This window comes from Nyctereutes procyonoides, unplaced genomic scaffold (assembly GCF_905146905.1).
Source record: "Nyctereutes procyonoides isolate TBG_1078 unplaced genomic scaffold, NYPRO_anot_genome, whole genome shotgun sequence".
Lineage (NCBI taxonomy): Eukaryota > Metazoa > Chordata > Mammalia > Carnivora > Canidae > Nyctereutes > Nyctereutes procyonoides.
This window is the reverse complement of record NW_026575049.1, coordinates 28,415,752-28,437,320: the sequence shown is the minus strand read 5'-3', so window position 1 is coordinate 28,437,320 and position 21,569 is coordinate 28,415,752. Positions and strand designations below refer to the sequence as shown.

Sequence of the window (21,569 nt, the reverse complement as noted above, 5' to 3'; positions counted from 1 at the left end):
CCCCAGTATGCCCCACCTGACATGGGACAATACATGGCTTCCAAAACGAAATAATAGAGCGACAGCCTGAGTGCGGGCTCCCCAGTGAGGGACTGCTCTGGAAATTTCTTGCCTTGGTGGGTTCTAAGGAGCCTGAAAGAAATGAGCACATGGGGCAAGGGAGGAACCCAGGGAGAGGCAGACAAACACAGCTATTCAGAAAAGGCAGTTTATTCCAGTGTCTGGGGGGAAAGGAGGGCTTTACACAGCAATTTTAAAACCTGGTCAGTCTCCTTCGCTAAAGAGGTACGCGCTGCATGTCAGGCTGCGGTCACTAAACAGATGGGAGCTGCCAGCCGGCGACAAGGACACTGCTCAGGCCTTCTCGCGCTTCCACTGGGACACACGGGTCTCCGGGGGTGCCCGGTGGAACCACTCGAACCAGGAGCCATCGTAGACAGCCACGTCGGGCTTGCCGCAGAGGTAGGCGGCCAGGGCGACGTGGCAGGCGGTGACCCCCTTCCGGCACGTGGCGATGAGGGGCTGCGCTAGGTTCACCTTCTTGGCCTCGAACATAGCACGCAGCTCCTCCAGGCTCTTCTCGAAGCCGTCCTCGGTCAAGAAGTCCATGAATGGCATGTTGACTGAGCCTTGGATGTGGCCGGAGTCCAGTCCTGGGTGCAGCAGAGGACAGAGGGGAGGACAGTGTTAGGAGTGGCATGGGGGTTGGGGTGGGGGAGATGGCCAAAGAAGCTGTGGCTATAAGGACAGGGAGCTTCAGAAACAAAAGTAACACCCTTGGCCTTCTCAGAGCTCAAATTACCCCTGGCCCAACCTACCTTCAATGCTGGAGACATAAGACAAAGGGCGCCCCCTTCCCCAAAGCCTGCCCCTGAGTAAGGATGCCCGAAGTCAGACCTGCTTGAGAGGACAGGGGTGAGTCCCAGCTCTGCCATTTACTAACATTTACCTCGGGGAAATGCTTCACTTCTCTGGATCAGTTTTCCCACCTGTAAAATGGGCTCCGTGGCACAGACCTATCTCACAGGGCTGTGGAGACGTGGCTGTTACGTGCCGAATGGTAAGAACACAGCGGTGGACATGGCCCAGGCTCAGGGAGATTACAGTCTAGCAAGAAAGACAGATGCAGGGCAGCCCGAGTGGCTCAGCCGTTTAGCGCCGCCTTCAGCCCAGGGCCTGATCCTGGAAACCCAGAATAGAGTTCCTTCCGTGTTGGGCTCCCTGCATGGAGCCTGCTTCCCCCTCTGTCTGTGTCTCTGCCTCTCTCTCTCTCTGTGTCCCTCATGAATAAATAAATAAAATCTTTAAAATAAAAAAAAAGACAGATGCTAAGCAGATAGCATAAAATTCATGAACTATAACGTCACTCCAGTTTACAGATGTATACACTGAGGCAGGGCAGCATGAAATGGCTCACCTACAGCCACAAAGAGAGGCAAAGGCCGCCCCAGGAAATCCCCTGATTTTTCTGTTAAGCAGAGTCATAGAAAGAGCTAGACATAAGTATCCCAGCTCTGCCACTTGCCTAAAGGGTGACTTGAAGCAAGTGATGTCACTTCTGAGCCTCAGTTTCTCCAGGGGGTGAAATGGGACTGAAAGTATTGACGGGCCCGGGCTGCTGTGAGGAGCAAAGCACCAGCTACTGCGCCTGGCCCACGCACCCGCAGATGCCGATGCTCCCGCCCTTTACCACCTACCCTGGGGAGCGGGGTATGGGAGCGGGGTGGTCCCTGCAGACCCTTCCTAGCAATGCTGAGAGGCTTGGATAGAAGGGAGAGAAGGGAGTGGGGGTCTGAGCTGGCTCCGAGGTCCATTCCGGACTGGTCTCCCCTCCCAATGAGGCCCCCCTGCCACATCTAGTTTCAGAACAGTCAGCAAAGGGGTCTGGGCCGAGGCCTTGGTCCTGCCCTCAGCACACCAAAGGTCGCTCCTCTCTTCTTCAAGCACCCCACACCCTGGCAGCCTTTGGATGCTGGGAGTGGGACCCAAGGCAGATTCAGGCATCTCTTTGGGCCCCCCCTTCCTCCAAAATTCCCCACCACACCCTTAAACCTGGACCATGGACAGGGCAGGACCAGGGTGGGCAGCAGTGGGAGGGAAAGGACCCGAGGGAGGCACACAGGGTGCAGGGGGCAGGGTGCAGCCAGGAGGCCCTACATCCCTGAGCCTCAGTCTCCCCATCTGTAAAATAGGGAGATAATCCCAACTACCTCACAGCCTTGTGAGCCCCTAGAGACCCTGGGTGCATAGTAGGTGCACAATCGTGCCAGCAATGTCCCATTCCCCATGCCCTGGAGCCAAAGAGGCTTCCAAAATTCACTGGCATGCGTCAGGAGTTCCTTTGATTGCTGTCCTGACTTACAAATTACAGTGAGTTCTTCCTGTTGTAATTTTTATCTTTTTGTCCGGACATTTTAATCTGAGAGTCGATGTGTGCTGACCCTACCAATGAGGAACAACAGATCCATTGGCTTCAAGGGCGCCCTTTGCCAAGACACCCAACTTAAAAATCTCTCGGCATTCAGGCAGTGGGCTGAATCTAAGTGCACTTAGAAGTGCAAGCGTTTGTTAAACTCTGAATGCTGTTTTGTTTCTTTCCTCCCATCCACAATGGAAACAGCTTCAGTGCTTTCTTCCAGTTGCATAAAAGGCACCTCTTCTGAGTAAAGAGTCGGGGGGTTTCTGTGACTCTGGCTTCCCAAATTGGGTCAACCTCAGGAGGTGGGGGGGAGGGGGGGTCCTCCTTTCACATCTGCCAGCGAGGACCCAGGGCCTGTCTGAGGAATTTCAATGAGCAGGCATTGACCGCCTGTGTGTGACAAGGCCCAGGATGAACCCAGCCTGGAGAACCTTGGAGAAGAGCCAACTGAAGCAAAAGCATGTGGGCCCAGAAGCAGGAGCTCCTGCTGCTTTGCTCCCAAGTCCAACTTCCCCTGGAGGCTCCTGGCTTTCCTCCCCACCCCCGGCAGGCAGGCCACCATGCTCAGACCTCGGCACCGGGCACCAGACAGCGGGTTAGCTCAAGAGGTTTATCTTCCAGAATCCTTACAAATCCTCTGATGGGGAGCCTGGGCTCAAAGAGGTGAGGAAACTTGCCTCAGGACACAAGGGTGTGTGAAGTGAAGTCAGGTCTGTCTGACCCTAAGAGCTGTGTCCTTTGACTACCCTGAGCCTTCCTGGAGAAGGAAACTGAGGCAGGGGAATGGATGAGATGACCCCCTCATGTTTCTCAACTGCTCAGAGGCCTGGGACTTTGTGCTGCAACTTTGGCCAACAAGATGCCAGTCCTTGGGGGAGGTCATGGGGAGGATGTGACCCATGAGCTGGACTCTGGGTCCCTGTCCTTGGAATGTGCATTCGCCTTGCCTTCCCTGCTCCCAGAGCCTGCACCAAGAACATGGCCTTGAGATAGTGATGTGGTGCTGAGACCAGCTGGACAGTGTGCATGTGACTTGAGCCAATAAAGGCCTCCATATAAACTTTTAAGATCTGGCAGGTGGGCGTGAAAATCTTCTCCTCTTGGGGCTGGACAGGACAAGCCTTATAAGGAGGTTTCCTTGCTTATTAAACCTGCCACCTACCCATCTGGGGTGGCCTGCTCTTTCTTTAGTCTCTCCCCAGCTCGGCATCTGGGGCTGGTTTCAGATGACCCTGGGGAGGCTCCAGAGGAGGCTGTGAACTAAAAGTTGGCAGGCCAGCCAGGGGACTGAAGAATTGGAAAGTGGCATCTGTCCAGGAAATCTTATGTCGGCCAGTGACCTCTATGCGGGGAGGGGTGGCCCATGCGTTAGGTGCCTGTGGACCTCTGAGTGAGTCCAGGGACGCCCCGAAAACTCTGACTACTTTACTGAGCTTGTTTGAGGAACTATACCCAGAGCATCGTGCCAGAGACATGAAATATGAGCGGTTGTCACAGTGCACTGGCTACCACTGTGGGTAGTTCAGCTGGACACTGATGCCCCAGCTAGAGGCTCAAAGTCAAGTTAGGATGAAGACTCCGGAGTTTGTGACAAAGGCTGATTAAAGTGCTGAGAGGTGGATCCCCAGGCAAGTGACCAGAAGGAAGAGGAGGATGTTGTGGTTGAGGAGGAAACCCGGGAGTTGCCCCCACACCTTCCCACCCCTAATGCAAAGGAAAATTTTAAATAGCAATAATCCCCAAACCTAGGGGAAAACTAAATCCAAAGTTGCAAATCTTATGTCTTTGAGATGTAAACACCCCATGAGATAACCAAGATAGTACCCACAGAGACAGTGGGAAAAAAATCTAGGGGTGGGGGCGGTGGTGGATACACACTGTTCTAGAAGTTCCCTTGCCCAGGGATCCCTGGGTGGCTCAGTGGTTTAGCACCTGCCTTCAGCCCAGGGCATGATCCTGGAGTCCCTGGATCGAGTCCCACATCGGGCTCCCTGCGTGGAGCCTGCTTCTCCCTCTGCCTGTGTCTCACCTCTCTGTGTCTCTCATGAATAAATAAATAAAATCTTAAAAAAAAAAAAAAGAAGTTCCCTTGCCCAAAACCTAGTCCACAGACTCCTAACTACTCACCAAGGGCTAAGTTATGAGGTTTCTGTCTGTATGTTTATATATATCTATGGATATATGTTCAATATACATGTTTTTCTATCTCCTGAAGGTATTACCAAAATTAATCTGTACATGAGTTCTTCAATTAGCTTAAATATAAGCTATATCAAAGTGAACTTTCATAAAACTGAAATTTAAATTTCTCTCATCTGCTATAACAGATAAAGATTTCTCAGATGATTGGTCTGTTCCTGATGGGACTGAGAAAGGCTTTTCTTTGCCTTTTAGGTAACCTACCTAGAAAACAAAGGTTCTGTTTTATCAAAATAAAATCCTGTGCTTCATGCAGTCTTTACCAGGTCTTTGATTAGTTAAGAAAATGGAGTCTTCTCTATTAAAAGAGCTGCTTGTTTGTTTTTACATCTATGCAATTTCTCTATTTGTCTCTGATTCACGATGATCCATACTCCTTTGCGAACACCTATTTTAAAACCTTTTGATGTTTTTGCCAAATCAAATTCTAAATGAAGCTTTACTGACTTTGAACTAACTTTGGGATTTTCTTGGGCCAGCTCAAAAGATTTGGTTTCTCCTTATAAGAGGGAAATATTAAACTAGCCAGACATTTCATATGTTAAATTACATGGGGAGCATCGTCAAGTAGGAAGTGATGCTAATTTTTCCTTAGGAACTATTTATATTGAAGTTATCAATAGAAGTGTTCCAGAAGGTATATAAAATTCCTAAACATCTGATTATGTCCTAGTATAATGTTACCAATCATAATCTTGGCTTTTACTTTAAAATACTTATCACAGAGGCACCTGGGTGGCATCACAGTGGTTAAGCGTCTGACTGCAACTCAGGTCGTGAACCCCCAGGGTCCAGGGATTGAGTCCTGGGGCTTCTCCCTCTGCCTGTGTCTCTGCCTCTTCCTGTGTGTCTCTCATGAATAAACAAAATCTTTTTTTAAATTAAAAAAATAAAACATCAAAAAAAATAACCTCATTCCCTTGTCGATTACATTAGAATGAATTCTCATGGGAATTATTGTTTTTACTGTGATGTTTTGCAAAGCATTTCTTTTTTTTTTTAAGATTTTATTTATTTATTCATGAGACGCACAGAGAGAGAGGCAGAGACATAGGCAGAGGGAGAAGCAGGCTCCATGCAGGGAGCCCAACGTGGGACTCAATCCCGGGTCTCCAGGATCTCGCCCTGGGCCAAAGGCAGGCGCTAAACCGCTGAGCCACCCAGGGATCCCTTGCATAGCATTTCTTGCAAAAAAAATGTTTCATCTTTAGGGAGATTCATGGGCAAGAGGGATGAATAGAGGTTTCTGCTAACTAAGATCATACCACTGACCTGAGTAAGAATTAATTACATGGGATGGTAGCCCAAGGACTGCCCCTTCTCTCCTTCACATCAGTAAAATGTGCCCATTACATTGATGCTATAATGCTAACATGAAAACTTTTATCTGCTGCAAAACATGCTGCAGGCTTTGCTGGAACATCTGTAAGGCAAGAATGGTGGTAAATGTACAGAAAGTTCAAGGCCCAGGCACTATAATAAAGTTTTTGGGAATTGTTTGGTCGGGTGAGATGTGTTCCCAGATATTGCGACTGGTAAGATACAAGTCCATCTGACCCCAAAGGTGGTGAAAGAGATGCAAGCCTTTGTAGGGATTTCAGAGTTTCTGAGCACTTTTATTTCCCATGGCACAGTGCCACTGTTCCTTATGCTGCCTGGTGAAGAAGCGGTGACCGGGGATCAGAATAGCAAGCTGCCTTTGAAAGGGTAAAAAATACTAATGAAATGTTGCATCTCTGGGCATCTCCCAAGCAGTGCTCTCATTTGAGTAAGAGTCTGGGACTCCAGAAGATATGGGTCAGGCACTGTGGTAGTCAGACACTACCTCCATGGAGCACCAGCTCCCAGCAGTGTCCACAGCCCCCTCCAGATAGAGATGCTCAGGGAGGAATGAACCGCAGCAGCCAGTGGGCTCAACTCAGACAGGTCTGGCTGGTAGTCACTCTTGAGCCCTGCTTTTAATTGGATCAACCCTATTGCTTGGGGGAAGCTGAGGGGTGGATGACCATGAATGGGCCCTTATGGGGTCAGGATATATGCTGGACTATTTGGGCTTGCCTCCAAGACCCTGAGGCAGTCCTCACTTTTCCATATCTCAGCTCATGGGGCATCTTGACACCCTTGAGCATTAAGAAGGCCAATGCCCTTGTGTGAGTACAATCCCTAGCAACTGGCTCTTCAGTGGATATAGCAGAGTGGATGCACGGGAAGAGCAGCCACCATTGTGCCTGGGGGGTCCGCATATTGTCAAGGATGCTGACTTGCCCCTGAAATAGAGTGGCTTGGTTAATGCCGTAACAGCATGTCCTGTGTGTTGTACATGACAACCAAGGCAACTGGCAAAGGAGCCTGGGGCCATTCATCAGAATTCCCAACTGATGACAGATTGGCAAACTGGTTATATTGCCCCTCCTCCCCCTTAGTGAGGGGTTTTCATATGCCTGGTTTGTGTGGACACTGTGTTTGGCCTAATCCAGCCTTCCCTTGTCACTATGCAAACCAGGCTGCCACCATGAAGGTATTAGAGAAATGCAATACCGTGTTTAGATACCCTCATCAACTAGATAGCGATTGGGGGTCATACTGGGCCAAAGGGCATGACATAGACTGGAGGTCCCATTTCCCCTATAACCCATAAGCAGTAGGGTTGATAAAAAAAAAAAAAAAAGAAGAAAGAAAAGAAAGAAAGAAGAAAGAAAGAAAGAAAGAAAGAAAGAAAGAAAGAAAGAGAAAGAAAGAAAGAAAAATGAATATTAAAGCAGCAGATTAAAAGACTCACAGGGAAAACCACCTTGGCTGGGTCCACGGAAGCACTGTCCTAGGCTGTCATACATTTGAATGATCAACCCGTAGGGCCTGTCTCCCCATATGCCAGACTGGGGACCCTTGCTGAGACACCCAACACCGTAAAGGTATGAAAGTGGAGGGAGATAACCACAGCCCTGCTAGCTGCGGATCATCGTGCTGTACTGCTGAGAACACTAAGCCCATCACACCTGGGCAAGGTGTCATCTACTGGAATTTTCTGAGATGTCCCACCAGGATGGGGGAGTTGCTTCACATCCTTGGGTGAGGGGGAACTGTTCAATCTCTGCTGGGATCTCATGGTCCTGCTGTAAGGCAGACTTGTTAAAATGCATTGGGAACAGAATGAATGCCATTGGGAGAGGGGAAGAGGTGGGGGTCCTGGGCTGGCACATCCTGTCCCCCATCCATCTCCTCACTCCTGACAGCACAGACAACCTCCCTCTCCTCAAGGCCAGGTGTGTATGTTCTGCTTCCTCTGGTACAATCATTTACCTGCTTTTTCCCCTCCATTGGCCTGAGGGAAGTTCTCACACACACAGAGGCCCTTACTAAACTCACCCAGCAAGCCTTGAATGATAGCCAACAAAACCTGTCCTTGCTGAACACTGAAATATTGTCAATGAGAAAAGCTGTCCTCTAAAACAGGGTGGCCTTAGATATATTGCTGCCTTGCAAGGAGGCACCTGTGCCCTTACCCTGAATGTTGTGTGTTCATATCTCAGGAGTCTATTGTGTCATCTTCACTAAATCACATGAGAATACGAGTGAATGCCCTGAATGATCTGACCCCTAGCCTAGGGGACTCAATAAATCAATGGTTCAGATCACGGGGCTCTAGATGGAAAATATTACCCTGACTTGGGCAATCTTTGTCTTATTCTGTACTTTCTCTTGGATGTGCCTCATCTGCCTCCAATGTAGCAAGATAGCCACCAAAGGAGTCCCCACCATGCTCACAAAACCCCTTGCTGATCACTCAGGGTACAACACAGAAGAGGCAGGATGTGAAGTTCTGGGAGCTGATATGAGGGGTAGAAAGTTGGGGGAGGCCATGGAGAGGACATAACCACCAGTTGACCCATGAACTGGACCAGGACAACTGGAGGCTCCTCTTCCCCTCCCCTGTCCTTGGAATGTGCATTCCGCTTGGCTACCCCACTCCCAGCGGCTGCCCTAAGGACATGGCCTTGAGATAGTGATGTGGTGCCAAGACCAGCTGGGCAGTGTCTATGTGATTCAACCCAGTTAAGACCTCTGTATAAACTTTTAAGATCTGACAGGTGGGTGTGGAAATCTCATCTTGTGGTCGGCCACCCAAGACAAGCCTTGTGAGTAAGTTCCTTTGCTTATTCAACCCACCGGCAACCAGTCTGGGGTGGCCTGCTCTTTCTTGGGTCCTTCCCTGCCCTCTGCATCTGGGGGCTGGTTTCAGATGACCCCAGGAAGCTCCCAGCTCCTGAGACTGTGAACTAGTCAAGGGTGTGAGGTAATGTCTTCCAGGCCACTGATACCCACTGTGTGGGTTTTGGGGGCCAGGAAAACCCGTTTGGCTCTTTCTTGCTTTCCTCCTAAAGACACAACGCAGTCCGGTGCAGGCTGCCGCGGTGGGCAGCTCCCAATCCTGGTCACTGGGAGGCAGCTCAGCACTCTTCTGCACCCTGGGGGTGGAGGTGGGGGGAGACAGGAAAAGGGGCCACAGGATCCCATGAAGCAACACTACACTGAAGCTATGACCTTTCCCCCCAAGTCCCTGTGTTTGCTTACACAGCAGTGGCCTTGGGAAACAGCCCCACTTTGAGGCCTGCCGACTGGGGTCAAATCTTGGCCACTCTGCCTCCTTAGAGAACCCTCTCCTCCCTTTTCCCAACTGCAGAGTGGGAACTGCCATCTTCCACCCCACCCGGGGTGGCTGTAGGTGTCAAGGAGAGAACATGCATAAATCATTGTGCAGATAAAAATGCCCACAAGGGGGTCAATCTCCTCCCTTTTCACCCTCACGGGAGGAAAAGAGAGTGAGGTTTGTCAAGAGCTGGCTGGCTCCAACTCCTTCACTGGCTTCTTCCCCCAGCGCTCTAGAAGGTGAGCGTGTTCTCGAGGTGAAGGGCTCACAACAGGCGGCAGAGGACAGGGTGCCAGCTCAGGTCTGCCTGACTCTCAGCCCCTTACAAACAGGAACAAAGGTGCCAGGAGGCACAGAGCTGGGGAGCACAGAGCTGGGGCCAGAGAGGTTGCTTGCCTAGTGTCAGTAGGAAGCAGCTGTCGGGTGTCCAGGGCCCTGGTTCCAGCTCCTCCTCCAGGACACTCTTTCCACAGCCTGCCATCCACACTACCCTGGATGTACATCTGGACCGCTGAGCCCACGGGCTTCTTTCCTGACCCCACCCCAAGGTGGGGGCTGCAAAGTCAGGGAGCCTCATACACCTCTGTGCCCCCAAAGTATGCGGTTTGGGAGGCCAGCAAAGCCTTCTAGGGAAGGAAGTGCTACATGCAGGCTTTCCAGATGGCCCTGGCCTCTGCACAGCTCCTTACCTTTCTCAAAATCCCCTTCCAGCATTTAAATAAGTGCAGAGCCAGGTGGCCAAGGCTGGCATCCCCTCTCTCATTTTATAATAAGAGAACCCAGAGAGGCCAAGAAATTGGGATGGAAGTCCCACCACAATGGAGGGGTTCATCTTGCAGGAAGGAGAATCCATGCTCCCCCAGGGGGATCCCAGAAGAGGTGGGAGGAAGTAGGGAGCAGGGTGATGGGGAGGGACCCCCTCTCTGAGCCTCGGTGCCCTCATCCGAAACCAGGAGTGAGGAAATCGGCTCTGACATCTCTAATCTTACTGGATCTGACATCTCTTCGCTTATTTGCAGCTCGCTCAGGGCAAGCTGTGAGGCAGGTAGAGAAACAATTCTATCATCTCCCCCCCACCTCAGTGGCAGTGGTAAGTCCCAAGGAGAGAAGGTATCTTGGACCAAGGCCAGGAGGGGGCTGCAGGAGGTCCGTGCCAGAAGTCTCTGAATCTTCGACTCCAGATTTTCAGAGAACAAGGTGGGCAGGAAAAACACAGGGCCTGCAAAAAGCCATGGCTCTGCCACTAGCTAGCCCTAGGGCCTTGACCTGCCCCTTCCTCTGTGTGCCTCCGGCTCCCCTCGTCTGATGAGATGACCTTTCAGGACCTCCAGCTCTAAGAGTGTCCAAAACAGTTTTCACAGAAAACTTTCCTCTCCCTCAGAGGCACAGAAAGGAGGAGCAATTTTTCAGCAAGTTAGGAAAAACGTTGCACAGGACTTAGATTCTGCAGACCCTGACCGAGGACACAGCCCAGAGCCAAGAGGTGCCGGCCACTCAGAGAGGCCACCAGAGAGAGGCCCCTAAAGCAGTGAGATCCCAGCCACCAGAAGTGCCCAGGCAGGGGCTGGGGGAAACCTGGCCAGGGTTGATGGTGAGACATCTATGGTTCCCTGTTCGGAGGTTCTAGAACTCAGCACTTCCTCCCCTGAGGCTCCCCCCACCTCCAGTGATCTGGAACCCTCCCGGCCTCCCCTTTGGCCTCCCTTTGTCCGTAGGAGAGGACTGAAGAGCCACCTCCCTGTGGATGCCTGGCGGATGCCTGGTTTAGAGTAGTGGTTTAAAACTAGTTTCAATGTCGACCCTGCCACTTCACTGAGCAAGTAACTTAATGTCCTCACATCTGCGTTTCCTTCTCTCTAAAATGGGGATGTTAAGCCTTCTTGAATGAGATAACGCAGAGTCAAAGTGCTTAGCATGAAATGGCAGTTACTTTTATATAAACTCTGTAAATAGGCTGCAGCTGTTTGGAAAGGTCAGGGGGGCCCGGAGAGCTGGAAGGAGTGAGGGGGTGCTGCGGGCAGGGCGTTGTTGATGTCTATATGGTTTTCTAGGGAACTAGAGAGGCGCTGGGAAGTTAGGTATCCTTGAGAGCACTGTACAGAGATGCGTGTGTTGGCTCGTGGACACACTTTTGTGCATGTAAGGGAGTAGTGCCTGGGCATGGATGTGGGTGGAGATGTCACCGGGCACCTCTCTGATGCCACCGCCATGCGGATGCTAGGTTGCTTGTTAGCGCGTGGCTATGGGAACACATAAGCAGGTCCTCAGGCCACGGAGCCAGAAGAGCTTTTAGATTTGGCTCTGTTCTCTCATTTCACAGATGCAGACCTGGGGGGCCTACCTAAGGGGAGACTGAGGACAACACCTGGCCAGGGCCCCCGACATCCTTAGGGTCCATCATTCCACCGGGCATTACTCCCCAGGGGCCACCCACCCACCAGGACACCTACCTACTGCATCTGGCTCTGGCTCAGTGCCCAGGTACCGTCCTTGGGACCGTGAATCCACCAGCTGGAACCTCTTAGACTCGAGGTTCTCCAGCACCTGCTCGTAGGTCTTGAGCAGGGAGCGGTCCAGGGTAGCTTTGAAGACGGCCGGCTCTGGGCGCGAGGGCTCAGATGTCACCGGGTGGCCCTCCTTCAGCCAGTTCCGGAAGCCGCCATTGAGCACGGACACGGTGCGGTGGCCAAACACACGGAACATCCACCAGACCCGCGGCGCATAGAAGCAGCCCAGGTTGTCACCGTCATACACCACCACGTGCGTCTGGTTGCCGATGCCCAGGCGGCCCACGTAGTCGGCGAAGTGCGCCTCGCTGGGCAGCATCATCTCGTAGGGCGACGCCGTGTTCCGGCACTCCTCTATATCAAAGAAGGAGGCGCCGGGCACATGCCGCTCCAGGTACTCCTTGCGGGCCTCGCGGGTGCCCGGCGAGTACCAGGACGCGTCCAGCACCCGCAGGCCGGGCCCCAGCTTGCCAGCCCGAACCGACTCCGCCAGCCACTTGGTGGAGACCAGCGCCCGGTAGAGCACCTGATGAACCATGGTTTCAGCTCTGCGCATCACCTGGCGCGGGTGGAAACCAGGAGAGAGAGCGGCATGAGGTCTGTGTGTGTGCAGTGGGGCGGGACCTGGGAGGAGCTCGTTCTCCCACCGCTGTCCCCGAGGGTGGCGTGTTGGCGGCGGCCCGGCAACCGGCGGCGGCGCCGCCCGGGCAGGCGGTGGGAAGGGTTTGCCCATTCCCCGAGGAAAGGCGGCTCCGCCCCTCCTTGGGGCCCCCCGCGCGGGGGGGGCGGGGCCGGAGCCTCGGAGGGCCCCAGAAGGGGGAGCCGGCGGGGAGGGCGTCCGGCCCGGGGAGCGACGGTGCTCGTCCTCGGGATCGTGCCGGGAGGCAGCGGCGCTGGGATGCCCAGGAGGAGGGGCGGGGAGAGGGCCCGTGGGGCTCAGAGCCCCCCGGCCGGGAGGGCAGGGGAGTGGGCGCCGGGGGAGGGGTCGCTGGGGCCAGCGCACGCCCCCGCCCGCGCCTCCCGCGAGCCCGCCCGCCGCCAATCTCCGCAGCCTGCGCCGGCTCCCCCCGCCTCCCGATCGCCCGCGCCCGGCCCCGGCCCCGGCCCCGGCTCGGTGCCCTCTGCCCCTGCTCGGCCCGAGGTTACCCGGCCCCCGCCCCCGCTCCCCCGCCCCGCTGTCGCCCGCGGGGACCCTCCCCGGGGTCGCCGGGGCCAGACCGGCGGCCCAATCCCGAGCGGCCCGGGCGCCTGGCCGCCCCACCCGGCCGCACTCACTCGCCCTCGCCGCCGCCCTGGCGCTCGCCCCTGACCGCGGGAGAAGTTGGCGGGTCCCAACCCCAGCCCACACCTCCCCGGCCGGCCCGCACCATCGCGCCGCCGCCGCAGGGGGGTCCGCCGCCCCGCCCCGCCGCGCCCCCGCCCCGCGCCGCCCCGCCGCGCCCGTCCCCGGCCTCACCCCCCGCGCGCCGCCCCGAGGACCCCGAGGACCCCCCGGCGGGCGCGCGCGGGGCGGGGGCGGCGCGGGGCGGGGGCGCCGGCGCGGGGGTCCCCCTGGCCCGGGGAGTGGAAGGCGCGGGCAGCGGCGGCTCCAAGTGGCCGCGGCGGTGGGCTGTGCCGGAGTCTCCTCCCTCTGGCCGGCCTCAGGTTGGTGGCGGGAGGCGGGGACGGCTGCGGGCGCGGGGAGGGGGCGCCCGGCGCAGGGGCCATGACCGATCCCGGAAGCCCGGAGCCCGAGAGCCGGGTAACTGCTGCGGCATCGCGCTTGCCTTTCTCGAGGGGGAGGTGGAGCACCGGGCGCGGGCGCGGCGCGGGCGCGGGGCTCCCCCGCGGGGCCTGAGCGGAGCAGGGGGCTTCAGCCCGGGAGGGAGGGCGGCCCCGTGGCCTGGCCCTAAGGATGGCTGTCCGCAGCCGCTTGGGGCGGCCTGCACCGAGGCCTCCGCGTGAGCCGCGGGTGGGGAGCTGGGGGTGGGGGTGGGGTGGGGCCACCTGGTGCCACCCGAGAGAGTGAGAGGGAGGGAGGACTAATAAAGCCCCACGGAGAGGCCAGGGAGGCCAGGCCGAGTGACCTAGAGGCTCCAAGAGAAGAAACTGGCACAGAACTTGCTGGAGTGAAATGAAACTAGCAGTGGCCAAGGCCTGCGCGGTGAGCGCTTTGCTCCTCCGGTTTTACTGACTTCCCACAACTCCTCTGCGGAGCAGGCCCAGAAACTTATTTTAAGTTAGAGAGACAGGCCTAGCGAGTTACCCGAGTTACCCCAGAAGCTCGAAGTGGGGTTGAGGCCCCTCAGTGGTTAATCTCAGATCTGAAGCCTAGGTGGCCTGCGTGGCCTGCCTGCTGCCTCTGTTTACCTGGATCACCGCCAAAGCCTCATGATTTTTTGAAAAAAAAAAAAATTGCCTTTGTTTTTAATTAACCTAATTAATTGTAAATTTATATAATTTATTTTCTTAACAATGGCTGTGTTTCACCACCACTGAACTGTCGTTCCTGAAAATGGAGCAACTGGTTCTTGCAAGCTGGTGGGCCACCCCTCCTCTTACTCAGCTTTTTGCATATGTCTGTTCCATATGTCTGTTATGCTTTTCTCATCCCCCTTTTAAAGTTTTTTCTCATTCTGAAATAATTAGATTCTCACAGGAAGTTGAAAAATTCATACTCTGATGAGCATTTCCCTGGAGAATCATCTGAACTTTGTGTTTTGCTCTGAGGTGCAGAGGGGTTCTCAGGAGGAAGTAGGTGGGGGGCAAGTTCTTGAGGATTGCCCAGTGTGACTGGAGCCCTGTTCTCTCAGGGCCCACCCCAGATGACAGCCTGGGCCTCACACTTCCCCTAGTGTAGTTGTGTACACTCCTGAGATGGGCTTGGGGCTGTCCTGTGTGTCCTAGAGTCCTTCACTCCCAGAGCACGGGGCCCTGCATGATCCAGGCCTGGCAAGCACACAAGGACTGGGTCTGTGCCCTTCAGTGACACACAGCCTGCTCCCCCAGACCCTTCTTTGCCTGCATCAGTCCTTTGTGAAAACTGCCAATCAAGGGGGGCATCAGGGCAGGATGATCTCAGACCTGAAGTCCCACCCAATCCTGAAATTCTAAGATTCTAGATATGTTGCTGTTGTTCGAAGGTGAGAGTAACTTTTCAGAAATAGTGGGATTTTTAATAGGCCATTTTTAGTGATTATTAAAACCAGCCATATGCAGTGCATTATGGTGGCCCCTTGACATTCGTTAATTTCCACCGTAAGAGCTGAAGGTTGGACGCTCCATAAGAAGTGAAAATGGGCAGGGAGCCCACCATGCCAGCCCTCATACAGCTAGTTAAGGAACAGAATGATTCACACTGACTTGAGACTGGGGCTCTGACTCAAAATTCGGAGTTCTTTCTACTGTAAGTGGATACTTGGAAAAAAAAAAAAAACAAGGAGCCCCAAGAATAGTGGGGGGGGGGTGGCGAAGCCACCATGGCTCATGGATGGATTCCTCAAGAAGGGGCTCGCAGCATTCCCCAACATTATCTAGCTGTGGCATAACCCACAGATATCGGGATCACCCCTTAGCCAAAGTCCCCTTGGTAGCCTCCTTATCCTAAAGGTCAAGCTGCAGGTTCCTGGGCCTCTGTAAAGGTCAAATCAGTTTGCCCCTCCTCTTCCTCCAGGAAGACTTACCACCTCTTCTCCCACCCTGGGCTGACACAGTGCTCACACAGTACTCCAGACTTTCCTCAATTATGCTGTTGTTTGAGCTGGCCTGTGACATCTTTACCCCCAGGGCCTGGTAAAATCAAGAGTTTCTGGGTGTCCAGCACAGTGCCTGGCCATGTGGGTAGAGTGACTTCCTAAAAGGCAGACTGTGATGAGTCTGGGAGGCCTGGGGCACAAGGTGTCACAATGCGAACTCATTAGGCCCTGGTCATCACTGACCCGGGGCTGGGGAAGAAGTCCAGCCTCAGAAGCTGAACTCTGGCTTCAGGTCCTGAGGCTGCTCCTGACTGGCTGGGTGAGCAAGGGCAAGGCACTCCCATCTCTAGTTGCCTCATGCAGCAGATAGGCATCCTTCTATGCCCACAATTAAAGGCTGCGGTGCTTAGCATGTGGCCTGGCCCACAAAGCGCCTGTTCTCTACCCACCCCTTCCCCATGGCAGGACTGCCTGGTATGGATGGTAAGGTTGTGCACTGCTAAAGGGGTAAGGGAGTGCAGACCTGCAGCTCACACTCACTCACCCATCGGGTCACGTGCCCTGGCCTAAGGGGCACCTTTCTCTAACCTTTGCAGAGGCACCCAGTGGACTAGGAGCTGTTTGTACAGGGGCTCAACATGTTCAGAGCATCCCAGCCCGGGAAGGTTGTGACCTGGCACATCCTGGGCTGGTGTACTCTCAGCTGCTGGCCCGCAGAGGAGCGGAGGAGAGAGGGCATGAGGCACTGTCACTGTTGCAGCTGCTGCACGAAGGTTCAGAGAGAGAAGTTCAGGCTCAGAGGTTAGAATCTGACCTTGCCAGATCCTCAGAGCGTGCACAGTGCTTGCCCTCGAGCATCTGGATTCTGGTGTCAGAATGCCCCGGGGTGAAGCCTGGCAGCAGGGCTTTAGCTGCTGACCTTGGCCAACTCAGTACACTTATATGATCCTCACTGTCACCCTGTGTGAAACGGTGAGAATATTACCAACCTTCTTGAGGCTCCTGGTCCAACAAAAAATTGAGAGCCTACTCTGTGTCCTGCAGTGTTCTGAAGTATTGTGAGATTAAATGACGCACAGCAAGGAGTCGCATATCCCAGCTACTGTTCCCATGAGGCCGCTTATATAAACGCTGGATGAATGAATGAGTGAATGAATTCCACCAGGGACCCTGGTTGGTGGCAAGTGAAGCAGAGCTGCATCGGGGAGGGCCTCAAGCTTGGCCCCTACTTGCCTGCGGTGCTTGTGCTCTGTCCCGACTGCCCCCCACCTGCCACCCCCAGCCAGCAGCGGGTGAAAGCCCCCCTCCCCTGCCCCCCAGCCGGTCATTCTGCTGCTCCCCAGTGTGTATAGGTCCTGGAGCGGGGAGGGGAGGAGAGGCTCTGGCGACGACGGAAGTGTGCCCCTGGGTTCGCCGGCGCCGCCGCTTTTCTGTGCTCCCTGGACTCTGCCCTCCCCGGGGCTCCACCGCCCTGGGGGCCAGGCCAGCCCCAGCGGTGCAGGCGTTTCCCAACCCCTGCGCCGGCCTCTTGCAGGATTCCCTCCTGACACCCTCCCTGTCGCCCAGGCCTGCAGCCCCAGGGACGCCGCCGCCACCATGGCCTCACAGCAGCTCTTCCGCGCGCTAGTGTCGGCGCAGTGGGTGGCCGAGGCGCTGCGGGCTCCGCGCGCGGGGCAGCCCCTGCAGCTGCTCGACGCCTCCTGGTACCTGCCGAAGCTGGGCCGCGACGCGCGCCGCGAGTTCGAGGAGCGCCACATCCCCGGCGCCGCCTTCTTCGACATCGACCAGTGCAGCGACCGCACGTCGCCCTACGACCACATGCTGCCCAGCGCCGCGCACTTCGCGGAGTACGCGGGCCGCCTGGGCGTGGGCGCCGCCACCCACGTCGTGGTCTACGACGCCAGCGACCAGGGCCTGTACGCCGCGCCGCGTGTCTGGTGGATGTTCCGCGCCTTCGGCCACCGCGCCGTGTCGCTGCTGGACGGCGGCCTCCGCCACTGGCTGCGCCTGGGCCTCCCGCTGAGCTCGGGCAAAAGCCGCCCCGCGCCCGCCGCCGACTTCCACGCCGCGCTCGACCCCGCCTTCGTCAAGACCTACGAGGACCTCAAGGAGAACCTGGAATCCCGGCGCTTCCAGGTGGTGGACGCCCGCGCCGCCGGCCGGTTCCGGGGCACCGAGCCCGAGCCCCGAGACGGTAAGGAACGCGCGCACGGGGGCGGGCGGTCCGCTGGGGCGCGGGCGCACGTGCGCCCCGAGCCCTGCCTCGTCCTTGCCCTGAAAGGACATCCTGAGATTTGGATTCTAGTCGCCTCGCTCTCTGAGCCAATGGCTTTATTCCTAAAGAGAGGAGAGTGATATTTGCGCCACCGCCCACTGGTGCTTGGGGCCGTGACCACCCCAAACTCATTGAGTGTCCTGTATTAGGGTGAGAAGCCAAACAGCCCCACCTGGATTCTATGGATGTAAGGGGGTCTCTGAGGAATAGGCAGGGTGGCAGGCCAATTTAGGAAAAACCCAAAAGGATGGAGCTTGGTCAGGTGTACACCTGCTGGTGATGGAGACAAACAGGAGGAGGAGAAGGAGTCTGGGAGAGGGGAGTCCGTGGAAAGGCCCTTAGAGGGACCAAGACTTGCAGAGGGCGGGATAGCGGGGCCACTAGAGAGAGGGGGGAGATTGCTGCCCCAGGTTGCAGAGAAACTTGAGATGGTTGCTGGCTGGGGTTGGGGCAGAGGCCTCTGCCTATGAGCTGGAGGCAAGGAGACTACAGGAAAGCCATGTATGAGGTGGCCAGGGGTTCCCACAAACAGGTTGGTCAGTGGCCACATTGGTGCGAGCCTGTGTATGATCCCAAGACGTGGATGCTGTCATAGGGCAGAGGAGGAAATGGAGTCTCAGGGTAGCTACCTTGCTCCGAGTCAGGAGGCAGCCCAGCCGGGATTTGAGTCAGTAAATTTAGCTGCAGTGAGCAACCAGTAATTACCCAGCCTTTTCTTTTAGTGCCTTCTTTGGGGAGGAGGCAAGTTACTTGCCATTTCCTCTGGGAGTCTGGCCCTGAATGGCATCCCCCCATTCCCCTGAATAAGGGTTGGGGCTTCTATTCTGTGCTTACAGAGCAGCTTGACCTGTCCTATCCTAACAGTGTTTCGGACAGCCCGAGGACAAGGGTCATCCACGCCTCTGGTGCATCCCAAAGACTGACCCAACAGCTGGCACAGAGTCAATGTCCTAAAGAGATCTGGGGAATTGAGAAGGACCCTGCTGCATGGAACCGTGCAGAACAATATTGACATTAGGTCAAACCATAGGAAATTACTGATGGCCAAACATGTTTGATGCTACATAGGTGACAGTTTTATGTGGCTCAGCCTAATAAGGATGCCACCTTGAGCCTGTGAGGTGCTGTAGCTCAGCCCTTGGGGGAGGGGGAGCAACAGAGGGCAGTGAGCTACTTGGCAGGTCAGCTAATCTAATCTCTGAACTGCAGCTTTTGCACTGTGTGAAATAAGAGCAGAAACAGAGCTTACAGGAAGCAGTGAGGGTCAGATGTCAAAATGAGAACAAATGTATACAATGCTCAGTTCAGTGTTTGCACACACAAGGCGCACTAAGAAACAGGACATGACATAATTAAGGAGTGCTTCTGTGGTTGTGGCTCTTCTTGGAGGTGCTTAATGCTACCGCAGTCCTGCTTACTCATCTGTAAATGGGCCACCGTGGTACACACCTCACAGGCTTGTGGAGGTGGCCTGAGCCACTGCATATAAAGGCTGGATCTAGATCCGTGGCAAACATTACCTCATTGTTCCCGCCACACAGCCTGAGACCTGCACAAGTGACCCCTTGAAGATGGGCCACATGGGTGGGGCAGGGTAGGGGAAGCATGCTTTACTTGATGGGGGTTCATGGCACAGGGACAGTCCTGCAGTGACAGTGGCCAACCTGGGTTGAGAGCTTGCTCTTCATCCTTGCTCCGGGTTGGTCTCTCTGTGATGTCTCCCAGCGAGCCATTTCTGCACCTACGCGAGGCTGCAGGATGCACTCCAATCTCACCAGGGACTCGAGTGCTGGCTACACGCTAAGTCCTGGCAGCAGCTACCCATGCGGGTCAGCAGTTCCCTGGAGGAGGGTCACCCCTCTGCAGGAGGAAACCAGGGCAGAAGCCACCAGTCTAGAACCCCACCCTTGAGTCTGAATGGTGGAGATTTTTGAGTCATAGGCTATGAAGGTTTATCCTGTTGTAAAATCTCAGTCCTTGGCGTGAACATGGGAATATTAGTGACACCTGCCTCCTAGGAGGTGGTGAAGGCAAAATGATTAGGTTTGGGGGAGGGGAGGTGACCAGCTCTCTAGGCTTGCCCAGGTGCTTTGTGCTATGATCGAAACAATCTTTTGAAAATGGGAGTCTGATTTCCCCTTGCAGTCAGGTCAAAGCCCAACGCCTTAATCCAGGCGGTTTCCCTTGGGCCTCAGATTCCCCCGTGTCTGTGCTTTTGCCCAGTGACCTTTACCCCTATAAACACCATGTGATTTCCTGCCTCCTCTGATTTCCCCCCCTGCCCCGCCCCACCTTTCTCCAGTCTGTGGTGCTTTTAGCCCCCAACGCCCAGACCCCTCTGCCTGCAGACCCCTTCTCACCCTCAGTGCCTTCTCAGAGAAGCTTCCCTGCCCCATGGCCTGGCGGTTAGCAGCACCAGCTCTGGGGCCTCTCTGACTTGGGCAACTTAGTCTGTGTGCCTCAGTTTCCTCATCTAGGTAAAGGGGAGGATCATCATTTCTGTCCCGTAGAGTTTGGGGGAGAATTAAAGGAGAAGATACACAGAGGGGCTCAGAATAGTGCCTGGCACAAAGTAAGCGCTCAATAATAATCAACTATTATTATTACTGTTAATATCTTTTATAATGTGTCCCATGGCACCCCGTAGGGCCTTTGTAACAGCTTTCATACATGTAATGGCTCACTTACGCCTGTCCACCCTGCCAGATCAATTCCTTTACTGCAAGTGCAAGGAGTCCTAGCCAGGCAGAGGGCTTGTTTATCTTTGTCACCCTCAGGGCACATGAGTGATCAGGAAGCCAAGGGCAGGGCAAGACTTGATGGGGTCTGAATCTTAGGTCCCAATTCCAGCCAGCAATTTGCTAGATGTGGGACCTTGCACAGTACCAAACCTCAACATGCCCGTCTGTAATATGGGAATGCCCATAAGTAGCACCTGGGTCGCCTGGCTGTATGGACTACGTGGGATGACGCATATAGAGAGGCTTTAGTGCCGTGGCTGTCGGGGAGGCTGTCGTACAGCGGGGACCATTCATACACCATTGTACTTGTTCCTTCTTGCCCTCCTGCTGTAGGCATCGAACCTGGCCACATCCCCGGCACTGTGAACATCCCCTTCACAGACTTCCTGACCAGCGAGGGTCTGGAGAAGAGCCCCGAGGAGATCCACCGTCTGTTCCAGGACAAGAAGGTGGACTTGTCCCAGCCGCTGGTGGCCACGTGTGGCTCCGGCGTCACAGCCTGCCACGTGGCACTGGGAGCTTACCTCTGCGGCAAGCCCGATGTGCCCATCTATGACGGCTCCTGGGTGGAGTGGTACATGCGCGCCCAGCCGGAGGAAGTCATCTCCGAGGGCCGGGGGAAGACCCACTGAGGCTGGGCAGGACGCAAGGAGCTGTGCCAGAGTCAGTTCTGACTCTGCTTTGACCAAGTGTGTGTTTCTTCCTGCGAGTCAGGTGGCACACAGGGGGACATCCCAGAGCCCAGGAATTCTGTTGACTTGTGGGCTCCCGACAGAGGCCGGAGAGAAGGTGGTGGTGGGCGCAGGGGAAGGCAACCTCCCACCTGCTGAGGTGAGGCCCTCCCTCCCTTCTGTTTCACTAATGAGGAAATAAAATGGCCAAGTGCCTAATCTTTCTAACTGGAGGGCTGCCTGGTTTTCCTGAGGAGCTGGTGGTTCCAGCATGCCCAGCTAAGGTAGTTCTGTGGAGCCTGAGGGTCTTGGGGATCCCATCCCTGCCTTCTGAGCAGGACAGGAGCCCCAGAGCCCTTCCATTCCTATGACCAGAGTGCCCCTAGCAAGCTGTCCTCCACTCCGTAATGCTGGGGGCCTGGCTTCTGGCTTCTG

At 55.2% G+C, this 21,569-nt stretch overlaps 2 protein-coding genes across 4 annotated transcripts; one reads left to right on the top strand and one right to left on the bottom strand.

Annotated features, from left to right (window-relative positions):
- Positions 1–192: 192 nt before the first annotated feature.
- Positions 193–13,131, bottom strand: TST (thiosulfate sulfurtransferase). Of its 2 annotated transcripts, XM_055328310.1 has the most exons (3): positions 13,049–13,131; positions 11,717–12,332; positions 193–653 (listed from the first exon to the last, which is right to left on the bottom strand). In XM_055328310.1, exons 2-3 carry the CDS (start codon positions 12,327–12,329, stop codon positions 355–357), a joined length of 912 nt encoding a protein of 303 aa, XP_055184285.1. In that variant the 5' UTR covers positions 12,330–12,332; positions 13,049–13,131; the 3' UTR covers positions 193–354. The 2 variants fall into 2 exon arrangements, with proteins under 2 accessions (XP_055184285.1, XP_055184284.1); XM_055328309.1 differs by lacking the exon at positions 13,049–13,131 and having other exon boundaries at positions 11,717–12,914.
- A 171-nt stretch (positions 13,132–13,302) lies between these two features.
- On the top strand, positions 13,303–21,367 carry MPST (mercaptopyruvate sulfurtransferase). Of its 2 annotated transcripts, none has more exons than XM_055328308.1 (3): positions 13,303–13,417; positions 17,014–17,641; positions 20,797–21,367. In XM_055328308.1, exons 2-3 carry the CDS (start codon positions 17,044–17,046, stop codon positions 21,093–21,095), a joined length of 897 nt encoding a protein of 298 aa, XP_055184283.1. In that variant the 5' UTR covers positions 13,303–13,417; positions 17,014–17,043; the 3' UTR covers positions 21,096–21,367. The 2 variants fall into 2 exon arrangements, with proteins under 2 accessions (XP_055184283.1, XP_055184282.1); XM_055328307.1 differs by having other exon boundaries at positions 13,413–13,514.
- The last annotated feature ends 202 nt before the right edge of the window (positions 21,368–21,569 follow it).